This window comes from Bufo gargarizans, chromosome 1 (assembly GCF_014858855.1).
Source record: "Bufo gargarizans isolate SCDJY-AF-19 chromosome 1, ASM1485885v1, whole genome shotgun sequence".
NCBI lineage: Eukaryota > Metazoa > Chordata > Amphibia > Anura > Bufonidae > Bufo > Bufo gargarizans.
In genome coordinates, this window is record NC_058080.1 from 431,277,509 (window position 1) to 431,299,557 (window position 22,049).

Sequence of the window (22,049 nt, forward strand, 5' to 3'; positions counted from 1 at the left end):
ACCTCCTTATCCTTTTTTCCGGTACCCATATGGGGAGGAAAGCCTCTAAGCCCTCCATCAGCCGCTGGATTAAAGAGGCAATTCGGGAGTCTTATATGTCTCAGGGCTCGGAGCCCCCTGAATTTGTAAGGGCCCACTCTACTCGAGCAGTGGCCACTTCTTTTGCAGAGAGAAGCTCGATCCCATTGGATGTGATCTGTAAGTCAGCTTCTTGGAGTTCTCACTCCACTTTTATCTCACACTATAGAGTGGATACTAGAATACATAGTTATTCCTCATTTGGCCGGACAGTGTTATCTTCCGCCAGGCATGAGGACCCTCCCATGGGGGTTTCTACTTGCTAAATCCCCATCTGTGCCACTGGTTAGGACGTAAGGGAATCGTTAATTTCTAACGATAATTTGTTTTCCCTTAGTCCTAACAGTGGCACACAAATTTCCCCCCCTTTGTTTATTATTATTATTTTTGGTCTACTTGTTACTACACAATAGCATGAGGGCTACGCCCCTCTTTATTGGGGGCAGGGAGGGCGTGTGCATGCCAGTGTTTTTTTATTGTTCATTAAAACTTCCACCTGTCCTAACCAGTCCACAGGGGCAGAATACCCCCCATCTGTGCCACTGTTAGGACTAAGGGAAAACAAATTATCGTTAGAAATTAACGATTTTTCTTACAAAGTCTCATATTCCACTAACTTGCGACAAAAAATAAAAAATTCTAGGAACTCGCCATGCCCCTCACGGAATACCTTGGGGTGTCTTCTTTCCAAAATGGGGTCACTTGTGGCGTAGTTATACTGCCCTGGCAATTTAGGGGCCCAAATGTGTGAGAAGAACTTTGCAATCAAAATGTGTAAAAAATGACCGGTGAAATCCAAAAGGTGCACTTTGGAATATGTGCCCCTTTGCCCACCTTGGCAGCAAAAAAGTGTCACACATCTGGTATCGCCGTACTCAGGAGAAGTTGGGGAATGTGTTTTGGGGTGTCATTTTACATATACCCATGCTGGGTGAGAAAAATATCTTGGTCAAATGCCAACTTTGTATAAAAAAATGGGAAAAGTTGTCTTTTGCCAAGATATTTCTCTCATCCAGCATGGGTATATGTAAAATGATACCCCAAAACACATTCCCCAACTTCTCCTGAGTACGGCGATACCAGATGTGTCACACTTTTTAGCTGCCAAGGTGGGCAAAGGGGCACATATTCCAAAGTGCACCTTTCAGATTTTGCAGGCCATTTTTTACACATTTTGATTGCAAGGTACTTCTCACACATTTGGGCCCCTAAATTGCCAGGGCAGTATAACTACGCCACAAGTGACCCCATTTTGGAAAGAAGACACCCCAAGGTATTCCGTGAGGGGCATGGCGAGTTCCTAGAATTTTTTTATTTTTTGTCACAAGTTAGCGGAAAATTATGATTTTTTTTTTTTTCTCTTTTTTCCTTACAAAGTCTCATATTCCACTAACTTGCGACAAAAAATAAAAAATTCTAGGAACTCGCCATGCCCCTCACGGAATACCTTGGGGTGTCTTCTTTCCAAAATGGGGTCACTTGTGGCATAGTTATACTGCCCTGGCAATTTAGGGGCCCAAATGTGTGAGAAGTACTTTGCAATCAAAATCTGTAAAAAATGGCCTGCAAAATCTGAAAGGTGCACTTTGGAATATGTGCCCCTTTGCCCACCTTGGCAGCTAAAAAGTGTGACACATCTGGTATCGCCGTACTCAGGAGAAGTTGGGGAATGTGTTTTGGGGTGTCATTTTACATATACCCATGCTGGATGAGAGAAATATCTTGGCAAAAGACAACTTTTCCCATTTTTTTATACAAAGTTGGCATTTGACCAAGATATTTTTCTCACCCAGCATGGGTATATGTAAAATGACACCCCAAAACACATTCCCCAACTTCTCTTGAGTACGGCGATACCAGATGTGTCACACTTTTTTGCTGCCAAGGTGGGCAAAGGGGCACATATTCCAAAGTGCACCTTTTGGATTTCACCGGTCATTTTTTACACATTTTGATTGCAAAGTTCTTCTCACACATTTGGGCCCCTAAATTGCCAGGGCAGTATAACTACGCCACAAGTGACCCCATTTTGGAAAGAAGACACCCCAAGGTATTCCGTGAGGGGCATGGCGAGTTCCTAGAATTTTTTTATTTTTTGTCACAAGTTAGCGGAAAATGATGATTTTTTTTTTTTTCTCTTTTTTCCTTACAAAGTCTCACTAACTTGCGACAAAAAATAAAAAATTCTAGGAACTCGCCATGCCCCTCATGGAATACCTTGGGGTGTCTTCTTTCCAAAATGGGGTCACTTGTGGCATAGTTATACTGCCCTGGCAATTTAGGGGCCCAAATGTGTGAGAAGTACTTTGCAATCAAAATCTGTAAAAAATGGCCTGCAAAATCTGAAAGGTGCACTTTGGAATATGTGCCCCTTTGCCCACCTTGGCAGCAAAAAAGTGTGACACATCTGGTATCGCCGTACTCAAGAGAAGTTGGGGAATGTGTTTTGGGGTGTCATTTTACATATACCCATGCTGGATGAGAGAAATATCTTGGCAAAAGACAACTTTTCCCATTTTTTTATACAAAGTTGGCATTTGACCAAGATATTTTTCTCACCCAGCATGGGTATATGTAAAATGACACCCCAAAACACATTCCCCAACTTCTCCTGAGTACGGCGATACTAGATGTGTGACACTTTTTTGCTGCCAAGGTGGGCAAAGGGGCACATATTCCAAAGTGCACCTTTTGGATTTCACCGGTCATTTTTTACACATTTTGATTGCAAAGTTCTTCTCACACATTTGGGCCCCTAAATTGCCAGGGCAGTATAACTACGCCACAAGTGACCCCATTTTGGAAAGAAGACACCCCAAGGTATTCTGTGAGGGGCACGGCGAGTTCCTAGAATTTTTATTTTTTTGTCGCAAGTTAGTGGAATATGAGACTTTGTAAGGAAAAAAGAAAAAAAAAGAAAAATCATCATTTTCCGCTAACTTGTGACAAAAAATAAAAAATTCTAGGAACTCGCCGTGCCCCTCACGGAATACCTTGGGGTGTCTTCTTTCCAAAATGGGGTCACTTGTGGCGTAGTTATACTGCCCTGGCAATTTAGGGGCCCTAATGTGTGAGAAGTACTTTGCAATCAAAATCTGTAAAAAATGGCCGGTGAAATCCGAAAGGTGCACTTTGGAATATGTGCCCCTTTGCCCACCTTGGCTGCAAAAAAGTGTGACACATCTGGTATCGCCGTACTCAGGAGAAGTTGGGGAATGTGTTTTGGGGTGCCATTTTACATATAACCATGCTGGGTGAGAGAAATATCTTGGCAAAAGACAACTTTTCCTACTTTTTTATACAAAGTTGGCATTTGACCAAGATATTTTTCTCACCCAGCATGGGTATATGTAAAATGACACCCCAAAACACATTCCCCAACTTCTCCTGAGTACGGCGATACCAGATGTGTGACACTTTTTTGCAGCCTAGATGCGCAAAGGGGCCCAAATTCCTTTTAGGAGGGCATTTTTAGACATTTGGATCCCAGACTTCTTCTCACACTTTCGGGGCCCCTAAAAAGCCAGGGCAGTATAAATACCCCACATGTGACCCCACTTTGGAAAGAAGACACCCCAAGGTATTCAATGAGGGGCCTGGCGAGTTCCTAGAAATTTTTTATTTTTTGCATAAGTTAGCGGAAATTGATTTTTTGGGTTTTTTTCTCACAAAGTCTCACTTTCCGCTAACTTAGGACAAAAATTTCAATCTTTCATGGACTCAATATGCCCCTCACGGAATACCTTGGGGTGTCTTCTTTCCGAAATGGGGTCACATGTGGGGTATTTATACTGCCCTGGCTTTTTAGGGGCCCTAAAGCGTGAGAAGAAGTCTGGAATATAAATGTCTAAAAATGTTTACGCATTTGGATTCCGTGAGGGGTATGGTGAGTTCATGGGAGATTTTATTTTTTGACACAAGTTAGTAGAATATGAGACTTAGTAAGAAAAAACAAAAACAAAAACAAACAAAAAATTTCCGCTAACTTGTGCCAAAAAAAATGTCTGAATGGAGCCTTACAGGGGGGGGTGATCAATGACAGGGGGGGTGATCAATGACAGGGGGGTGATCAATGACAGGGGGGTGATCAATGACAGGGGGGTAATCACCCATATAGACTCCCGGATCACCCCCCTGTCATTGATCACGCCCCTGGTAAGGCTCCATTCAGACGTCCGTATAATTTTTACGGATCCATGGATCGGATCCGCAAAACACATGCAGACGTCTGAATGGAGCCTTACAGGGGGGTTATCAATGACAGGGGGTGATCAGGGTGATCAGGGTGATCACCCCCCTGTCACTGATCACCCCCCCTGTAAGGCTCCATTCAGACATCCGCATGATTTTTTACGGATCCATGGATACATGGATCGGATCCACAAAAGACATGCGGACGTCTGAATGGAGCCTTACAGGGGGGTTATCAATGACAGGGGGTGATCAGGGTGATCACCCCCCTGTCACTGATCACCCCCCCTGTAAGGCTCCATTCAGACATCCGCATGATTTTTTACGGATCCATGGATACATGGATCGGATCCACAAAAGACATGCGGATGTCTGAATGGAGCCTTACAGGGGGGTTATCAATGACAGGGGGTGATCAGGGTGATCAGGGTGATCACCCCCCTGTCACTGATCACCCCCCCTGTAAGGCTCCATTCAGACATCCGCATGATTTTTTACGGATCCATGGATACATGGATCGGATCCACAAAAGACATGCGGACGTCTGAATGGAGCCTTACAGGGGGGTTATCAATGACAGGGGGTGATCAGGGTGATCAGGGTGATCACCCCCCTGTCACTGATCACCCCCCCCTGTAAGGCTCCATTCAGACATCCGCATGATTTTTTACGGATCCATGGATACATGGATCGGATCCACAAAAGACATGCGGACGTCTGAATGGAGCTTTACAGGGGGGTTATCAATGACAGGGGGTGATCAGGGTGATCAGGGTGATCACCCCCCTGTCACTGATCACCCCCCCTGTAAGGCTCCATTCAGACATCTGCATGATTTTTTACGGATCCATGGATACATGGATCGGATCCACAAAAGACTTGCGGACATCTGAATGGAGCCTTACAGGGGGGTTATAAATGACAGGGGGTGATCAGGGTGATCAGGGTGATCACCCCCCTGTCACTGATCACCCCTTCTGTAAGGCTCCATTCAGACATCCGCATGATTTTTTACGGATCCATGGATACATGGATCGGATCCACAAAACACATGCGGACGTCTGAATGGAGCCTTACAGGGGGGTTATCAATGACGGGGTGATCAGGGTGATCACCCCCCTGTCACTGATCACCCCCCCTGTAAGGCTCCATTCAGACATCCGCATGATTTTTTACGGATCCATGGATACATGGATCGGATCCACAAAACACATGCGGACGTCTGAATGGAGCCTTACTGGGGGGTGATCAGGGAGTGTATATGGGTGATCACCCGCCTGTCATTGATCACCCCCTGTAAGGCTCCATTCAGACGTCCGCATGTGTTTTGCGGATCCGATCCATGTATCCATGGATCCGTAAAAATCATGCGGACGTCTGAATGGAGCCTTACAGGGGGGTGATCAATGACAGGGGGGTGATCAATGACAGGGGGTGATCAGGGAGTGTATATGGGTGATCACCCGCCTGTCATTGATCACCCCCCTGTAAGGCTCCATTTAGACGTCCGTATGCGTTTTGCGGATCCGATCCATGTGTCCATGGATCCGTAAAAATCATGCGGACGTCTGAATGGAGCCTTACAGGGGGGTGATCAATGACAGGGGGGTGATCAATGACAGGGGGTGATCAGGGAGTGTATATGGGTGATCACCCGCCTGTCATTGATCACCCCCCTGTAAGGCTCCATTTAGACGTCCGTATGCGTTTTGCGGATCCGATCCATGTATCCGTGGATCCGTAAAAATCATACGGACGTCTGAACGGAGCCTGACAGGGGGGTGATCAATGACAGGGCGGTGATCAATGACAGGGGGGTGATCAGGGAGTTTATATGGGGTGATCATGGGTGATCAGGGGTTTATAAGGGGTTAATAAGTGACGGGGGGGGGGTGTAGTGTAGTGTAGTGTAGTGTGGTGTTTGGTGCGACTGTACTGACCTACCTGAGTCCTCTGGTGGTCGATCCTAACAAAAGGGACCACCAGAGGACCAGGTAGGAGGTATATTAGACGCTGTTATGAAAACAGCGTCTAATATACCTGTTAGGGGTTAAAAAATTCGGATCTCCAGCCTGCCAGCGAACGATCGCCGCTGGCATGCTGGAGATCCACTCGCTTACCTTCCGTTCCTGTGAGCGCGCACGCCTGTGTGCGCGCGTTCACAGGAAATCTCGCGTCTCGCGAGATGACGCATATATGCGTGACTGTGCGCCAGCCTGCCACCTCCGGAACGCACATGTGCGTTAGGCGGTCCGGAGGTGGTTAAGACCTTGTCTGGATTTCAGGGAGCTGAACAGTATCACTATTCGTGACCCTTATCCGCTTTCTCTGATCCCGGACCTGTTTAACCAGGTTGTTGGGGCTAAAGTCTTTTCCAAATTAGATCTAAGAGGGGCATACAACCTGGTCAGGGTCAGAGAAGGGGACGAATGGAAGATGGCCTTCAATACCCCTGAGGGCCATTTTGAGAATTTGGTTATGCCTTTTGGTTTGATGAATGCCCCAGCCGTTTTTCAGCATTTCATGAACAGCATTTTTTATCATTTGATGACATTTTGGATGACATTTTGATTTTTTCTCCTGATTTCAAGACTCATAAGGAACATTTACGTCAGGTCTTGCTCATCCTGCGGGAGAATAAATTATATGCAAAACTGGAAAAATGTGTGTTTGCGGTTCCAGAAATTCAATTTCTGGGGTTTCTTCTCTCCGCTTCTGGTTTTCGCATGGACCCCGAGAAGGTCCGCGCCGTGCTTGAGTGGGAGCTTCCTGAGAATCAGAAGGCGCTGATGCGGTTTTTGGGCTTTGCCAATTATTACAGGAAGTTTATTTTGAATTATTCCTCTATTGTTAAACCACTCACTGATATGACCAGAAAGGGGGTAGATTTTTCTTCTTGGTCAGTAGAGGCGCGTAAGGCTTTTTCTAATATCAAGGAGAGTTTTGCTCCCGCTCCCATCTTGGTGCAACCAGATATTTCTTTACCCTTCATAGTTGAGGTTGATGCTTCTGAGGTGGGTGTGGGGGCGGTCTTGTCTCAGGGTTCCTCTCCTGCCAAATGGCGACCGTGTGCCTTTTTCTCGAAAAAACTCTCCTCCGCAGAGAGAAATTACGATGTGGGAGATAGGGAATTGTTGGCCATCAAGTTGGCTTTTGAGGAATGGCGCCATTGGCTAGAGGGAGCCAGACACCCTATTACCGTATTTACTGACCATAAAAATCTGGCCTACTTGGAGTCAGCCAAGCGTCTGAACCCGAGACAGGCCAGATGGTCTTTGTTCTTTTCTAGGTTTAATTTTGTTGTCACGTTCCGCCCTGGAGTTAAGAATGTGAAGGCAGATGCCCTGTCACGTTGCTTTACGGGAGGCGGGAAGTTTGAAGACCCGGGTCCCATTTTGGCTGAAGGTGTGGTGGTCTCTGCTCTTTTTTCTGAATTGGAGGCAGAGGTGCAGGCAGCCCAGTCAGAGGCTCCTGATCTTTGTCCTCCTGGGAGGTTGTTTGTGCCTCTCGCTTTAAGACACAAGATTTTTAAGGAACACCACGATACGGTCCTTGCTGGGCACCCGGGGGCAAGAGCCACACTGGATTTCATCGCTCGGAGATTCTGGTGGCCTGCGCTTCGTAAGTCGGTTGAGGGTTTTGTGGCAGCCTGCGAGACTTGCGCTCGTGCCAAAGTCCCTCATTCATGGCCATCAGGTCCCCTTCTCTTATCCATTCCTTCCCGTCCTTGGACACATCTGTCCATGGACTTCATAACGGACCTGCCTCGTTCCTCGGGGAAGACTGTGATTCTGGTGGTGGTGGACCGTTTTAGCAAAATGGTGCATTTCATCCCTTTTCCTGGTTTGCCCAATGCTAAGACGCTGGCGCGGGCATTTATTGATCACATTGTCAAATTGCACGGTATTCCTTCAGACATAGTCTCTGATAGGGGCACGCAGTTTGTTTCCAGATTCTGGAAGGCTTTCTGTTCTCGCTTGGGGGGTTCGGTTGTCATTCTCTTCTGCTTTCCACCCGCAGTCGAATGGCCAGACAGAGCGCGTCAATCAGAATCTGGAGACATATCTGCGCTGTTTTGTGGCGGAGAATCAAGAGGATTGGTATTCTTTTTTGTCCCTTGCTGAGTTTGCTTTAAATAACCGTCGTCAGGAGTCCTCTGATAAGTCACCATTTTTTGGTGCATATTGGTTTCATCCGCAGTTTGGGACTTTCTCGGGAGAGGGGTCTTCTGGTTTACCTGATGAGGACAGATTCTCCTCGTCTTTGTCATCTATTTGGAAAAAGATTCAGGATAATCTAAAGAGCATGAGTGAGAGATATAAGCGTGTGGCAGATAAGAGACGTGTGCTTGGTCCGGACCTGAATGTTGGTGATCTGGTGTGGTTGTCTACCAAGAATATCAAATTGAAGGTTCCCTCCTGGAAGTTGGGTCCTAGGTTTATTGGGCCTTATAAAATCCTGTCTGTCATCAATCCTGTTGCCTACCATCTTGATCTTCCTCAGACTTGGAAGATCCATAATGTTTTTCATAAGTCCTTATTGAAACCTTATGTTCAACCCATTGTACCCTCGCCTTTGCCTCCTCCTCCGATTATGGTTGATGGGAATCTTGAATTTCAGGTCTCTAGGATTGTGGATTCTCGTCTTGTCCGCGGTTCTCTTCAGTACCTTGTTCATTGGGAGGGTTATGGTCCTGAGGAGAGGATGTGGGTCCCAGTGACAGACATTAAGGCCTCTTGTCTCATCAGGGCTTTCCATAGGTCCCATTCTGAGAAGGTGGGCTCTGAGTGTCCGGAGTCCTCTCGTAGAGGGAGGGGTACTGTCACAACCAGACAGCTGAGAAGCTCTGACAGAAGCCTTTCAGAACCTCCTCCTTGAGTTTTCTTTGTTGTGGTGTTCAGTTCCTCATCTCGTTACCCTCTCTCAGCTGTCATGTAGTTGGACTGATTGCTACCCTTTAAATTCCTCCCCATAATGCATTACTGGGCGGCTTATACTTCTTCCTGGAGTGTGTGTGCATGCTGATCCTATTTCCCAGTCTGCTACTAAGCTAAGTGCTGTACATTTATCTGTTTGCTGGATCCCAGGTGACCCTGACTCCCTCCGTGTCTGGTGTAGGGAGCCGGTGGTCGTGTCCCCTCACTATTGTAGGGTGTTCAGGTGTTATATAGTCGAGGTACGTGGATATGCAACCATCCACCTTTGGTATTTTTGCATAGGCTGAGCAGCCAGGGAAAGTGCCAGATCTTGTGCAGGGGTCTCCCTTTTGGTTCCTTAGCTTTGGATCCAATGAGTCATATATGCATGTTGCATTGTCTTGTTTCCTGTACACCATCCGTGACATTATATGCATGTTGCATTGTCTTGTTTCCTGTACACCGTCCGTGACACTCTGTTTTCCTCTATGTATGTTGTTGTTTAGCAGGATCTCACCTCTCCTCAGGTGCCGCTCATTATCAGTGATGAGGCTCTATTTAGATCCGCCTCACACTGCTGACCATGCAGTTGATAGTTTCTGCTTGGAGTTGCTAGTGCTGGTTTGTCTGGGATCTCCTGCTTCTCCATACATCTCTAAGCTAAGTACTTGTTGCCTTCGCTGTTTCTTATTATCTGGTGTGTGTTGGTTCTAGGCCTCAGGGAGACTCAGATTCCTTAATTCTGGAAGGAACCAGCTATCTCATCCCCTGCTACCTATCCTAGGGCTCGTCAGTTTTAGCAGGGTGTTAGGTATCTGGTGTATGAGTATTTCCACCATCAGGATCTGCTCATACTGGCAGGAGTTAGGGAAAGGCCTAGGAGGTCCCCATCCCTCTTCCTTAGCTTTTGAGGCCTAGATTGTTGTCTATTCATTTTGGTGTGTATTTGGGTGTCCGGCAGTGATGGTCAGTTCACAGTGTTCGCCAGCGAACACATGTGGGCTGCCATCTTTAGTAAGGTAGACTCTCCCGTCCGGTGATGCACAGGTAAGCCCTTACCTGTGCCTGTGCTGGGAGCCGGTCTGAAATCAAATGCGGTCACCGGGAGCAGGCAGTTCCGAGAACAGTCGCCAGGGACATTCATCGGGCTGTTCTCAGAACTGCCTGCTCCCGGCGAACTCATTTGATTTCATACCGGCTCGCGGCACAGGCACAGGTAAGGGCATACCTGTGCATCGCTGGACGGGCGAGTCTACCTTACTAAAGATGGCAGCCTGCATGTGTTCGCTGGCGAACACTGCGAACTGGCCATCACTGGGGTCCGGTTCCCCTTAACCTGTGACATTATCAACCGCCTAAACCGTCATCCTTTGTTTTATCAGTGCAGCTATGGATACTGTTTCTGCACTGGTCGATCGTATGCAGGAGCTGTCTTTGGAGGTAGCTGACCTCCGCACAGCCATTGCACAGTTTCAGAGACCACAGGCGGTGGGTTTCCGCAGAGGGAACCAGGCCTGTCCTGAACCGAAGGCTGCTCTCCCAGATAGGTTTTCCGGGGGAAGTGACAACTTTGTTTGGTTCAGGAAATCGTGTAAATTATATTTCAGACTGTGTCCTAGCTCTTCTGGGGACGAGAGTCAGAGAGTGGGGATTATAATTTCATTGCTGAAAGGTGACTCATCTTGGGCTTTCTCTTTGCCGACTGGTTCACAATCCCTCCGGTTGGTAGATGAATTTTTCAGAGCTCTGGGACATATCTACGATGACCCTGATCGGGTTTCCCTGGCCGAATCTAAGTTGCGTTGCTTGCAGCAGGGAGAATGTTCTGCTGAGTCCTATTGCTCTGAATTTAGGAGGTGGGCAACTGATACGGAGTGGAATGACCCAGCTCTCCGTAGTTAATTTTGTCAAGGACTGTCTGAGAACCTGAAGGACGCCTTGGCATTTCACTTAAATCCAGAGTCATTGGAGGCGGCCATGTCTCTGGTGGTGCATATTGATAGATGCCTGAGAGAGAGATCTAAAGTTCCTCTCGCTCGGGACGTATTATCATACAGGGAAGTGGTCTCTTCTGACACTCTGGGTAATGAGACACTCAAGCTCGTGTCTGGTGATGAGCCAATGCAATTGGGTCAGGTCACACCTGGACCAGGTCATAAAAACTTTAGGGTTAGTAAAGACTTTGCTTTTTCTGTGGTCAAGGAGGACATTTTGTTAACGTATGTCCTTATGTTAAACATCAAGGTGAAAAGGGAAAAAAAAGTCCTAATGTGTGTAGTCCTCTTCTCACTCTTGGTAGTGTGGATGGGGAAGTTGAGAATGTACTTTTGTCTTTTGCCGGTAGTACTCGATTTCTCCTGCCTGCCAAAGTGGCGCTAGATTCTAAAACTGTGGAAATGGAAGTATTTATTGACAGTGGGGCAGGGGTTAACTTAGTAGAAGAACAACAACATCTGGAACAGCTGTAGTGATCTTTGGCTAATTTTATATTTTTTTTTATTGGCTTTTTTGCCATTTCCAGCTCTGCACCACTTTTTCTGTGTGCAAGCTGTGACTGGCAAGTGCTGATCAGTACTTGTGTTTTTGTCAGTATACATACATACATATATATATATATATATATATATATATATATGTCAATTTTTGTTAGTACTAGGTTAGATTTTTGAACCCAAGCACGTGCCATCTGCGTGCGTGGGTCCTGCACCTGCTGAGGTCAGCAGTGCCAATTACTGACAGCATCTGCTCAGGTTTAGTGTTTTTATTTTTTTGGGGGTAAAAAAAGAAATAATTTAGTGCTATCTAGTTATATATATGAGCGTCTGCTCAGGTTTGAGTGCTTTTTTTTATTTATTTTTTTAGCCTTTTTTTCTAAAAAATGTTCTTATTATTTCACTTATCTTTTTCTCTTTTCCTTCTCTCTCTTTTTTTCTTTATCGTAAATTTTATTTTAAATGCATTACAAGCCCCCTCACGTGTTAAATCACTACATACACCCCTCACACTTTTCATTTTACACACACCAATAAAAATAAAAATGTCTCATTCATCCCAGAGAATGTACTCCACTGAAGAGGCATACGCAATCCTTGCCTCTGAAACGGAGACTGCAAGTGAGGGAGAAGAGGATGTTACATTCTTCGACTCCTCTACTCCTTCATCATCATCATCATCCAGGGATAAGGGACCCTCAAGGAGATGCCCCAGGAGAGATGAAGTAGCTCCCCCATCTAGTGATCCCCTATGGACCACACCACCGGAGGATTATGAGCCCCAAATTGACTACACGGGCTTCACAGAAATAGATTTTTTCAAAAGCTTTTTCTCTGAAAAATTCATAAATTTTATGGTGACCCAAACAAATTTATATGCCCAGCAGTTTATAGCTCAAAACCCGACATCCTCATATGCTAGACCCCTAGGTTGGCCCCAGTAAATGCAGCCGACATTATGACATTTTGGGGGCTGTTGCTGCATATGGGCCTGGTAAAAAAAAACAAAATGAGACAATATTGGAGTTCAGATGTCTTGTACAATTTTGAAATTCCTACATTATAATGTTAACGCACAGTGTCCCCCCCACCCCAAAAATGACCCACAATTTGACCGTCTATTCAAAATAAGACCCCTCCTGGAGCACCTCAACTCCAAATTTACAGAGGTGTTCACCCCAGAAAAAGAAATTAGCATAGACTAGTCCCTTGTACATTTTAAAGGAAGGGTTAAATTCCACCAGTACCTGCCCAGCAAGCGGGCACAGTACAGAATAAAAATGTACAAGCTGTGCGAGAGTACCTCTGGGTACACATACAGGTTCTGGGTTTATGAGGGGAAAGATTACCGGATACAACCCTCTGAATGCCCCCCTGTCCTAGGAGTTACTGGGAAGATCGTGTGGGACTAACTGCACCCACTGCTGGATAAGGGTTACCATCTCTATGTGGATAACTATTACACCAGCATACCCTTATTCATGTCCCTAAAAGCCAGAGGTACTGTGGCTTGTGGCACAGTACGCAAAAATCAGAGAGGCTTGCCTAGATCCCTGGTAGGGCAACTACTCCGAAAAGGTGACAGTAAGGCTCTCTGCCATGAGAACATCCTGGCAGTTAAGTACAAAGACAAGTGGGATGTTCTTGTACCGACCACCATTCACACTCACACCAGTTCTCCAGCCCGAGTGCGAGGTACCACTACCACTGTCAACAAGCCAAACTGTATTTTTGATTACAACAGGCACATGGGAGGGGTTGATCTGTCTGATCAAGTTCTGAAGCCCTACAGTGCAATGCGTAAAACTAAGGTGTGGTACCAAAAGCTGGCCGTATACATTGTACAGATGGCACTGTACAATGCATACATTTTACATCGAGCTGGAGACCACACAGGAACTTTCCTTCAGTTCCAAGAGGTGGTCATCAAGACCCTAATTTTCCAAAGTCAGGAAGGGGAGTGCCCGAGTACTTCAGGAGGTCATAGTTCCCGTGTTGTACCAGGACCAGGGGTGTATCTATCAAGAGGCAAACAAGGCATTTGTCTAGGGCGGCACTTGCCAATGGGGCGGCAAAATGCCTTGTTTGCTTAGTGATAGTTACACAATATGCTAAATATTTTTTTTGCCCCTTGTCCGATCCGATCCTTCACTATGCGAGCGGCAACGCCGGTGCCGCATAGTGAAGGAGTTGAAAGACTTACTTCCTCCTCCTCCTGACTTCCTCCCGACCTCCCCTGCCTTTTGCGTCCGCGCGTTGCCGTCGTGACGTCACACAGAGTTGGAGTCATGGGCTGGCAACTCTAGGGTGAGCCTTATCTCCTCCAAGTGCAGAACGGATCCTGCACCTTGAAAACTGAGGCCAGGCCCCTGCCAACAATGCACTGATCGTTATTCACTTTTAAATACAGAAAGGAAGATGTGAAGCTCTAACAGGAAAGGGTGGAGCCTAAAGAGGAAGGGGTTTGGTCTTGACAGGAAGGGGTGGGTCAAATTTATATTAGTGGGGTGCCCAAGTTTAGTCTTGCTTAGGGCAGCACAAAACCAAGATACATTACTGACCAGGACAACATTTCCCTGGTGAAGTCCCACAAATAGCAAAGATGGGCAAGACCCAAAAACAATGTCGTGTTTGTTACAAAAAGGGAATATGAAAAGACGCCACTTATCAGTGCGACACCTGCCCAGAAAAACCTGGCCTCTGCATAAAGCATTGTTTCCGAGTTTACCACTCATCCATGGATTTTTTATTTCATCCTTTATGCTCCCTGTAATATTTAAATTTTATATCCCTGATTTAGTCCACCTCGCTTGCATCTCCACTTTCCAACAACCTCTACATATTCTTTTCTTTGAGACACCTGTTTGCCAAAAAGTACCCTTTCTACCACTTAAAATGTTCGTACGGGGGTGCTTTTACCGAAATGGGGTCACTTCTTGGGGTTTTTCATTTCTAGGAACCTCAGGAAATTTATTTATTGCAACATGGCAGCTAAAATCCATGTCGGTTTATTCAGGCCTGCAAAAAACAGTTTTTGTACTTTGATTCTAGAGACCTGCTGGGCGCCAATACAGCAGGCTACAAGCACATATGGGGTGTTTGCAAAAAGGGGAGAAAATGGGGAACATATACTGGGGTGCATTTTCTCCTTTAACTCCTTGTGAAAGTGAAATATTGGGGTCTGCTAGTAATTTTTCATTCTTACAAATGTGAGATTTGAAGTGCTTTCTCAAGTATTTCTGTCTTTAGTGAGACACCTGTTTGCCAAAAAGTACCGTTTCTACCAATTAAAATGTTCGTACGGGGGTGCTTTTTCCAAAATGGGGTAACTTTTTGGGGGTTTCCACTCTAAGGCCACCTCAGGGTGTCTTCACATAAGACATAGCTCCCAATTACCATTCCAGCTAAATCCGCTCTCTTAACCCCATATGGTGCTCCTTCTACTCTGAAGCCTGCTGTGCGCCCATATATTGTATTCGGAGGGAAATGGGGAACAAAATTTGGGGTGTATTTTGTCCTGTTATCCCTTGTGAAACTGAAAAATGTGGGTGTAAAGCAACTTTTTTGATGGGTCAAAGTGCTCACTACATACCTTGAAATATTCCTTGAAGGGGTGAAGTTTCCAAAATGGGGTCACTTTTTGGGGGTTTCCACTCTAGGGTTACCTCAGGGTGTGTTCAATTGCAAGATGGCGCCTGTGAATTAATCCAGTGAAATCTGCCTTCCAGAAGCTATTTGGTGCTCCTTTCCTTTTGATCCCTGTGGTATGCCCATATAGCAGTATACAAGCACATATGGGGTATTGCTGTAATCAGGAGAAAATTTTTTATACATTTGGGGGTACATTTTCTCCAGTTCCCCCTTTTGAAAGTGAAAAATTTGGGCCTAAAGTCAATTTTTCTGGAAAGATTTTTTATTTTTCATTTTCACTGTCAATTCCATGATTTACCTTTGAGGACAAAGTTCTCACTACACATCTTGAAATATTCCTTGAGAGGTGTAGTTTCCAGAATAGGGCCAATTTTGGGGGATTTCCACTCTAGGGGTACCTCAGGGTGAATTTATATGTGACATAGTTGCCAATCCTGCAAAATCTGTCCACCAAAAGCTCTATGGCGCTACTTCCCTTTTGGACCCTGCCATGCACCCATACATAATTTTTTGAGCACATATGGTGTGTTGGCGTATTCGGGGGGAAATGGGGAACAGAATGTGGGGTACATTTTGTCCTGTCACCCCTTGTGAAAATGAAAAATTATTTTTCATTTTCACAGCCAAGCGTTTCCTAACTTTGTGAAACGCCAGATTGGGTCAAAGTGCTCACTACACCTTGAAATATTCCTTAAGGGGTGTAGTTTCCAGAATGGGGTGACTTTTTGCTGGGTTTTCATTGTAGGGACACCTCAGGGTGTCTTCATATGCAACATAGCTCCCAATTACCATTCCAGCTAAATCTGCTCTCCAAAAGCCATATGGTGCTCTTTCAACTCTGAAGCCTGCTGTGCGTCCATACTTCAGTTTTTAAGCACACATGGGGTGTTTCTTTAAACTCCAAATAGAGGGTAATAGATTTTAAGTTTTGTTTGGCTGTTAACCCTTAATGTGTTAAAGAAAAAAGTGATTACAATTTTAAACCTGCTGTAAAAAAGTTAAATTTTGAAATGTTATTCCCATTTTCCTTATATTCTCGTTGGGCAACAAAGTTTGTAAAATCAGTTTTGAATATCTTGAGGGGTGTAGTTTCTAAAAATGGGTGACTTATAGATGGTTTCAAATAAGTAAGCCCTAGAAAGTGACTTCATAACTGAACTGGTCCTGAAAAATTTGGGTTTTGGAAATATTGTTAAAAATTTTAAGATGTGCTTCTAAACTTCTAATCTTTGTAACGTCCCAAAAAAACTAAATGTCATTTTCAAAATGATCCAAACATGAAGTAGACATTTGGGGAATGTGAAGTAATAACAACATTTGGAGGTATTACTATCTATTATAAAAGTAGAGAAATTGAAATTTGGAAATTTGCAATTCATTTTTTTTAACATTTTTGGTAAATTTTGTATTTTTTATAAATAAAAATTATTATTTTTTTTACTTATTTTTACCACTGTCATGAAGTACGATATGTGATGAGAAAACAATCTCCGAATGTCCCGTATAAGTAAAAGCGTTTTAAAGTTATTACCACATAAAGTGACACTGGTCAGATTTGCAAAATATGACCTGGGCAGGAAGGTGAAAACTGGCCTGGGGTAGAAGGGGTTAATACGGAGACAAAGTAATTATATCTGTAAACTAACTAACTTCCATGATTCTGTGCTCTATATTCTACACTTGTCTTCTTCCTTCTCCATTTTTCTGTGCTCTTCATTCTAGACCTGTCCTCCACTTTCTACATAACTTTCTGCTCCTCTTTCTAGATCTGCCCTATGCTTCCTACTTTGCTTTGTATTCCAGTATTTCTGTATTCCTGAATTTCATACCAACTAAACACTACTTGGTCTTTCACTTGTATTCCACTTTCTCTTCTTTCTCTCCGGTCGTTGACATATATAAGGGCTCTGGTTTGAGACCACTACTCAAGACAGAGACACTTTTAATCTGATGGCTTTCAAATTTACCTCTGTTGCTCCATTTTTATAGACCAGGAATGTCTATCCTTGGAGTTACTATGTAGTAAGCCTACCTTTGCAGATATAGCAGCCTCCATTGCTCTAGAATAGCTTCCCACAACATTTCAAAGAGTGTCTAAAATGTCTTTGCATACTGTAGCATCGCTCAAATCATCAAATGGCTCAAACTGTGCTAAACTACCCCAAACCTCTCCCTCCTCCCTAAATTTCACAGTAGGCACTACACACTCTAGTATTTATTATTCTCAAGGCATCTAAAGATTTATACATTATCATGTGAAATGTGATTTATCACTGCAAGGAACATGTTTCCAGTGCCTTCTGCTAAAGCTCGGCATCGGTCATGATTATCTTATGTAGCTGCTGGACAATGGGCAATCATTTTATGAAGCTTCATGTGTTGATGTCACTTCCATAGACCTTGACATGTCCATGACTTCCCTTATTTATTTTAAGTACTGAATTTACAAACTTTATAGTTTCATTTTATTGCAATTTTAGATCCCTTCTAGTCTTGGGTCCTACCTTTCCACCACCTTCCACACTCAGGCCCAAGGCTCTTTTTTCTATTCAACCCTCCCCCACCCCCCTCATGTGCCAGCCTTTTAGCTCTATACTGCCTTCCCCTTTGATTCCAGTTTTACCTTTTACCCACACTGGTGCAAGGACAACCTTCATTTGTTTCATTATGGTAAAATGTTTGCAGGCGGAGAACATCCAGCAAGTCAACAAGTCCGTATTGATTCAGCTGAAACATTGACCCTTGTCTGCAGTGTTGAAGGCAACCCAAATGCTACTGTGGTCTGGGTGAAGGGGGAATTTGACATAGAGACATCTAATAATGGTCGAAAGTCAGCAATGATAAATGTGATGCCATCAACAGCTGATGTCTACCGATGCTTGGCATGGAATACACTTGGGCTGAGTGAACAACGTATTCAAGTTTGCACAAAATGGGGTAAAACAAATAGATTTATTTCTATTAAATGTGTGTGTGTGTATATATATATGAACTGTGTGTATATACAGTATATACTGCATGATTAGAAAGCTAAATAGATGTAAGCAATCTTAGATTATTTATTTTATGGTATACTGGAGATTTTCTAGAGTAGACTGCTGAACCAGATTTGTTAAGAATTTTACAAAAATCTGTCCAACAAATGAATCAAAAGCTTTTCTGTTTTCAGTGCCGTTTTACTGTCCATGTTGGTGGGCAGAACCATGAGGGAGGAAGAAGAATCACTGGGAGGAAGTGGAGAGGAGGGCTGACCCTGATATGGCTCAGCCAATCAGGGGGAAGCAGGCAGGATGCTGCCTGTGTACAATGAGCAGACATTATTCAGCATTGTTCTTCCTGCAATCTGGCAGGAAGCTGTGCTGTGGCTCTGAGCTAGGGACAGTATAAGAAGATTCTAGGGAGAGAATAGAAGGTGTATTTGGTCATTTGGGGTATATTAAAGGGCATCTGTCAGCAGATTTGTACCTATGACACTGGCTGAACTGTTGCATGTGCGCTCGGCAGCTGAAGGCTTCTGTGTTGGTCCCATCTTCATATTTCCCTGAATTGCTGAGAAAAAAATGATGTTTTAGTATATGCAAATGAGAATCTAGGAGCAACGGAGGCGTTGCCCTTACACTTAGAGGCTCTGCTCTCTCTGCAACTGCTGCACCCTCTGCCTTTTGATTGACAGGGCTAGATGTGATGATGTTTTCACTACCTGGCCCTGACAATCAAGGTGGAGCGGGTGTGGCAGTTGCAGAGAGAGCAGAGCTGCAAATTTAAAATATTTTAAAGTAGATTCTCCTAAAATAGGTAGATAGTTGGCATTTAGTAGGATTGAAAAAAGACACAAGTCCATCAAATAAACCCATCAGAGGATTGCAAAATACCCCTATGAAGCAAATGACAATTGCCCCAAATGAAGGGAGAAAATCTTTCCTTTTATTATACTTGTTTAATGAATCAACCATCACAATTAGAGATGAGCGAATAATTCAAAAGTACGATTCGGCTGATTCGCCGAATTTGACCAAACAATTGATGTGATAGCGCCTCCCCCATCATTGTACTCCTTAGATACCGCGTTCATACATGATTGCGGCATCTGAGTGTAAAAACAGTGTAAAATTAACAATAAAAATATTAAATCAAACTTACCTCCTCCATTTGCTCACGACGGGCTGGCCGCCACCATCTTGCTTGAAGATCTGGAGCTAAATCTCGGCCGGCGTGGTGACGTCACCACGCACGGGATTTCGACCGAGATCTTCAATCAAGATTGAGGCTGGCAGCCCGTCGCGAGCAAATGGAGGAGGTAACTTTGAATTTTTTAGTTTTTTACACTATTTAAGGCTAAATCGACTCACTGACACGAAGCACAAGGAAATTCGACTTCGAGGCAAATCGAATTTGTCCTGAAATTCGGATCGAATTCCACTTCGTGGGATTCGATTCGCTGATCTCTAATCACATTAACTGGTGGCAGGGATTTCCACAGTCTCCCTGCTCTTACAGGAAAGAATCCCCACCTGTGTTGATGGTGAAATCTTACTGAAGCCCTCTTGGTATAAAAAGACTATTAGAAAGATCACTGTGCTGTTTATTCAAAATGTGTGCTTTTGTACATGAAAAAGTAAGAAAAACTCTAAAAAGGTATGAAAAATTATATTTTTCTAGATTTTGCTAGACCAACAAATAGTTATACAGTATGTGCAGTGAAGTCTACAGCACACCTCTCCCTCCATGTGGGAGAACACTCAGTGTGTCATGATCTACACTTTGGGTTGTCCTCCTGGATAGGGATGAGGGAACCCGTGGAAGTTCGGGTTCACTGGGTTCGGTCGAACTTCAGGTCGAAGATCAGGTTCAGGACCCAAACTTGACCCCGAACCCCACTGAAGTCAATGGGGTCCCAAACTTCACTTTATTATTTTCTGTTATAACATGGTTATATCGGGAAGTAATAGCATTCTTAAGACAGAATGCAAAAGAATATGGCCATTTAGGGGTTAAAAATCCTCTCATCCACTTGATCGCACTGCAGCTCCTTCTATCTTCACTGAACAGGACCTGCGATATGTGTGATGATGTCACCACGTGGGACAGCGCTGTGACGCCATTGTGTATGTTGCAGGTCCTTTGGCAGGTCCTGCTGAATGAAGATAGAAGAAGCTGCTGCAGCGCGATCAAGTGGATGAGGTGAGGTTTTTTTTTGTTTGTTTTTTTAACCCCTAAATGGCCATATTATTTTCCATTCTATCTTAAGAATGCTATTATTTTCCAATATAACCATGTTATAACAGAAAATAATAAAATCACCCGAACACTGAACCCGAAGCCGGACTTCAGTGGAAAAGTCCAGGTTCAGGTCCGGGTACCGAAGCTTGCAAAGTTCGTTATGAACCTGAACTTTGCAGTTAGGGTTCGCTCATCCCTAGTCCTGGACCTTTTAGACAAATTATGATGCCATGCCTATTAGTGGACACATTATGTAGGGGAATCAGAATGGAGAGCATCATAACTGGAAACAATGATGAAGTTCTATTGTAGAGGTGCCAGAAAATATTGTTGTTATTTTTATTATTATTATTATTATCTTTGTAGCTTGTATAACTGCAACCATGGATTTGACCGTCATTATTGGGATGGTTATTGGCAATGTTGGTGCCCTCATCATCATTTTTGTGGGATCCTGTTTCTGTATGAAGCAACGCATGAAGAAAAATCAGTTAGGTAAGGGAGTGCACAATATTACTGCCTGGACAACGGGGCTCTTCTGTGTTCGGTCTGTATAAAATACTGTAAATAAGTTTCTGAATGTGTACAGTATATGTAGGACGTCCACTCTGTACATGTACATAAGGTAAAGAGATATTTTGAAGGTATCCTAAAGATCCCTATTAACATGCATTTGAGTGAATGACTAGGTGGAAGAATGTTTTCTCTATTTAGATATACAGTAACATTTTGAAAATTGCCTTCACTAAGCAGACATAACATACTGATAGGGAATTTAGATTGCGAGCCCCATTGGGGACAGCTTGATGCTAATGTCTGTAAAGCGCTGCAGAATATGTCAGCGCTATATAATGTAAGTGCATAAAAGGATAAAGGTCAATTTTGTTCCTCCTCCTCCCGGGCTGTTGCTGCTCCTTTTTCCATTTTCCTCATCTATGCATCCAATTCTGATTTCTACTTATGAAATTTGATTTAAGGTCAGAAGCTAATCAAAAGTGACTGACACAACACTGCCAACCGCATCAAATATTCTGCTTCCGATAAGTAATATAGACTATGAGAGATCACAGAGAGCTTCCACGTTCCACCTTTCATGTTCTGAGACATCAGTTTTGTGCTTTTGAATGGCCACAAATCTCATTACATCAAGGTGATATCCTAATAAGACAACCGCTAGCCCCACCCTGTATTACAGCACTTGGGCGACACAGAGAAGGATCTCTTACCTTTAGGGCAGGGCATGGGTGCATATACTGTATAACATTTTCCAATTGGTGCCATTATCATACTAGATTTCTCCTGTGTTGGCTACTGCGGGTGAAACATCTGACCATCTACAGCTGATACGTTACAAAATGTGCTGCATGAACATACAACTGATTACACTTTTACTTGTTTTCTAGTGAAGAAACCTACAAACCCCAGGAAACAAAGAAAAGGATCCACATATCAGGCACAAGACAATAGTGGGAATGTACGTATTACTGAGAGCTGTTCTGTT

At 44.2% G+C, this 22,049-nt stretch overlaps 1 protein-coding gene across 2 annotated transcripts in view; it reads left to right on the forward strand.

The window, feature by feature from the left end:
* LOC122921762 (sialic acid-binding Ig-like lectin 13) overlaps positions 1 to 22,049 on the forward strand; it is an 84,181-nt gene that overhangs the window by 56,998 nt on the left and 5,134 nt on the right. For both annotated transcript variants that reach the window (XM_044272000.1, XM_044271992.1), the window contains 3 exons: positions 18,014 to 18,265; positions 20,915 to 21,043; positions 21,952 to 22,022. In XM_044272000.1, coding sequence (XP_044127935.1) covers positions 18,014 to 18,265; positions 20,915 to 21,043; positions 21,952 to 22,022 — 452 coding nt within the window. The remainder of the gene's footprint in view (positions 1 to 18,013; positions 18,266 to 20,914; positions 21,044 to 21,951; positions 22,023 to 22,049) is intronic.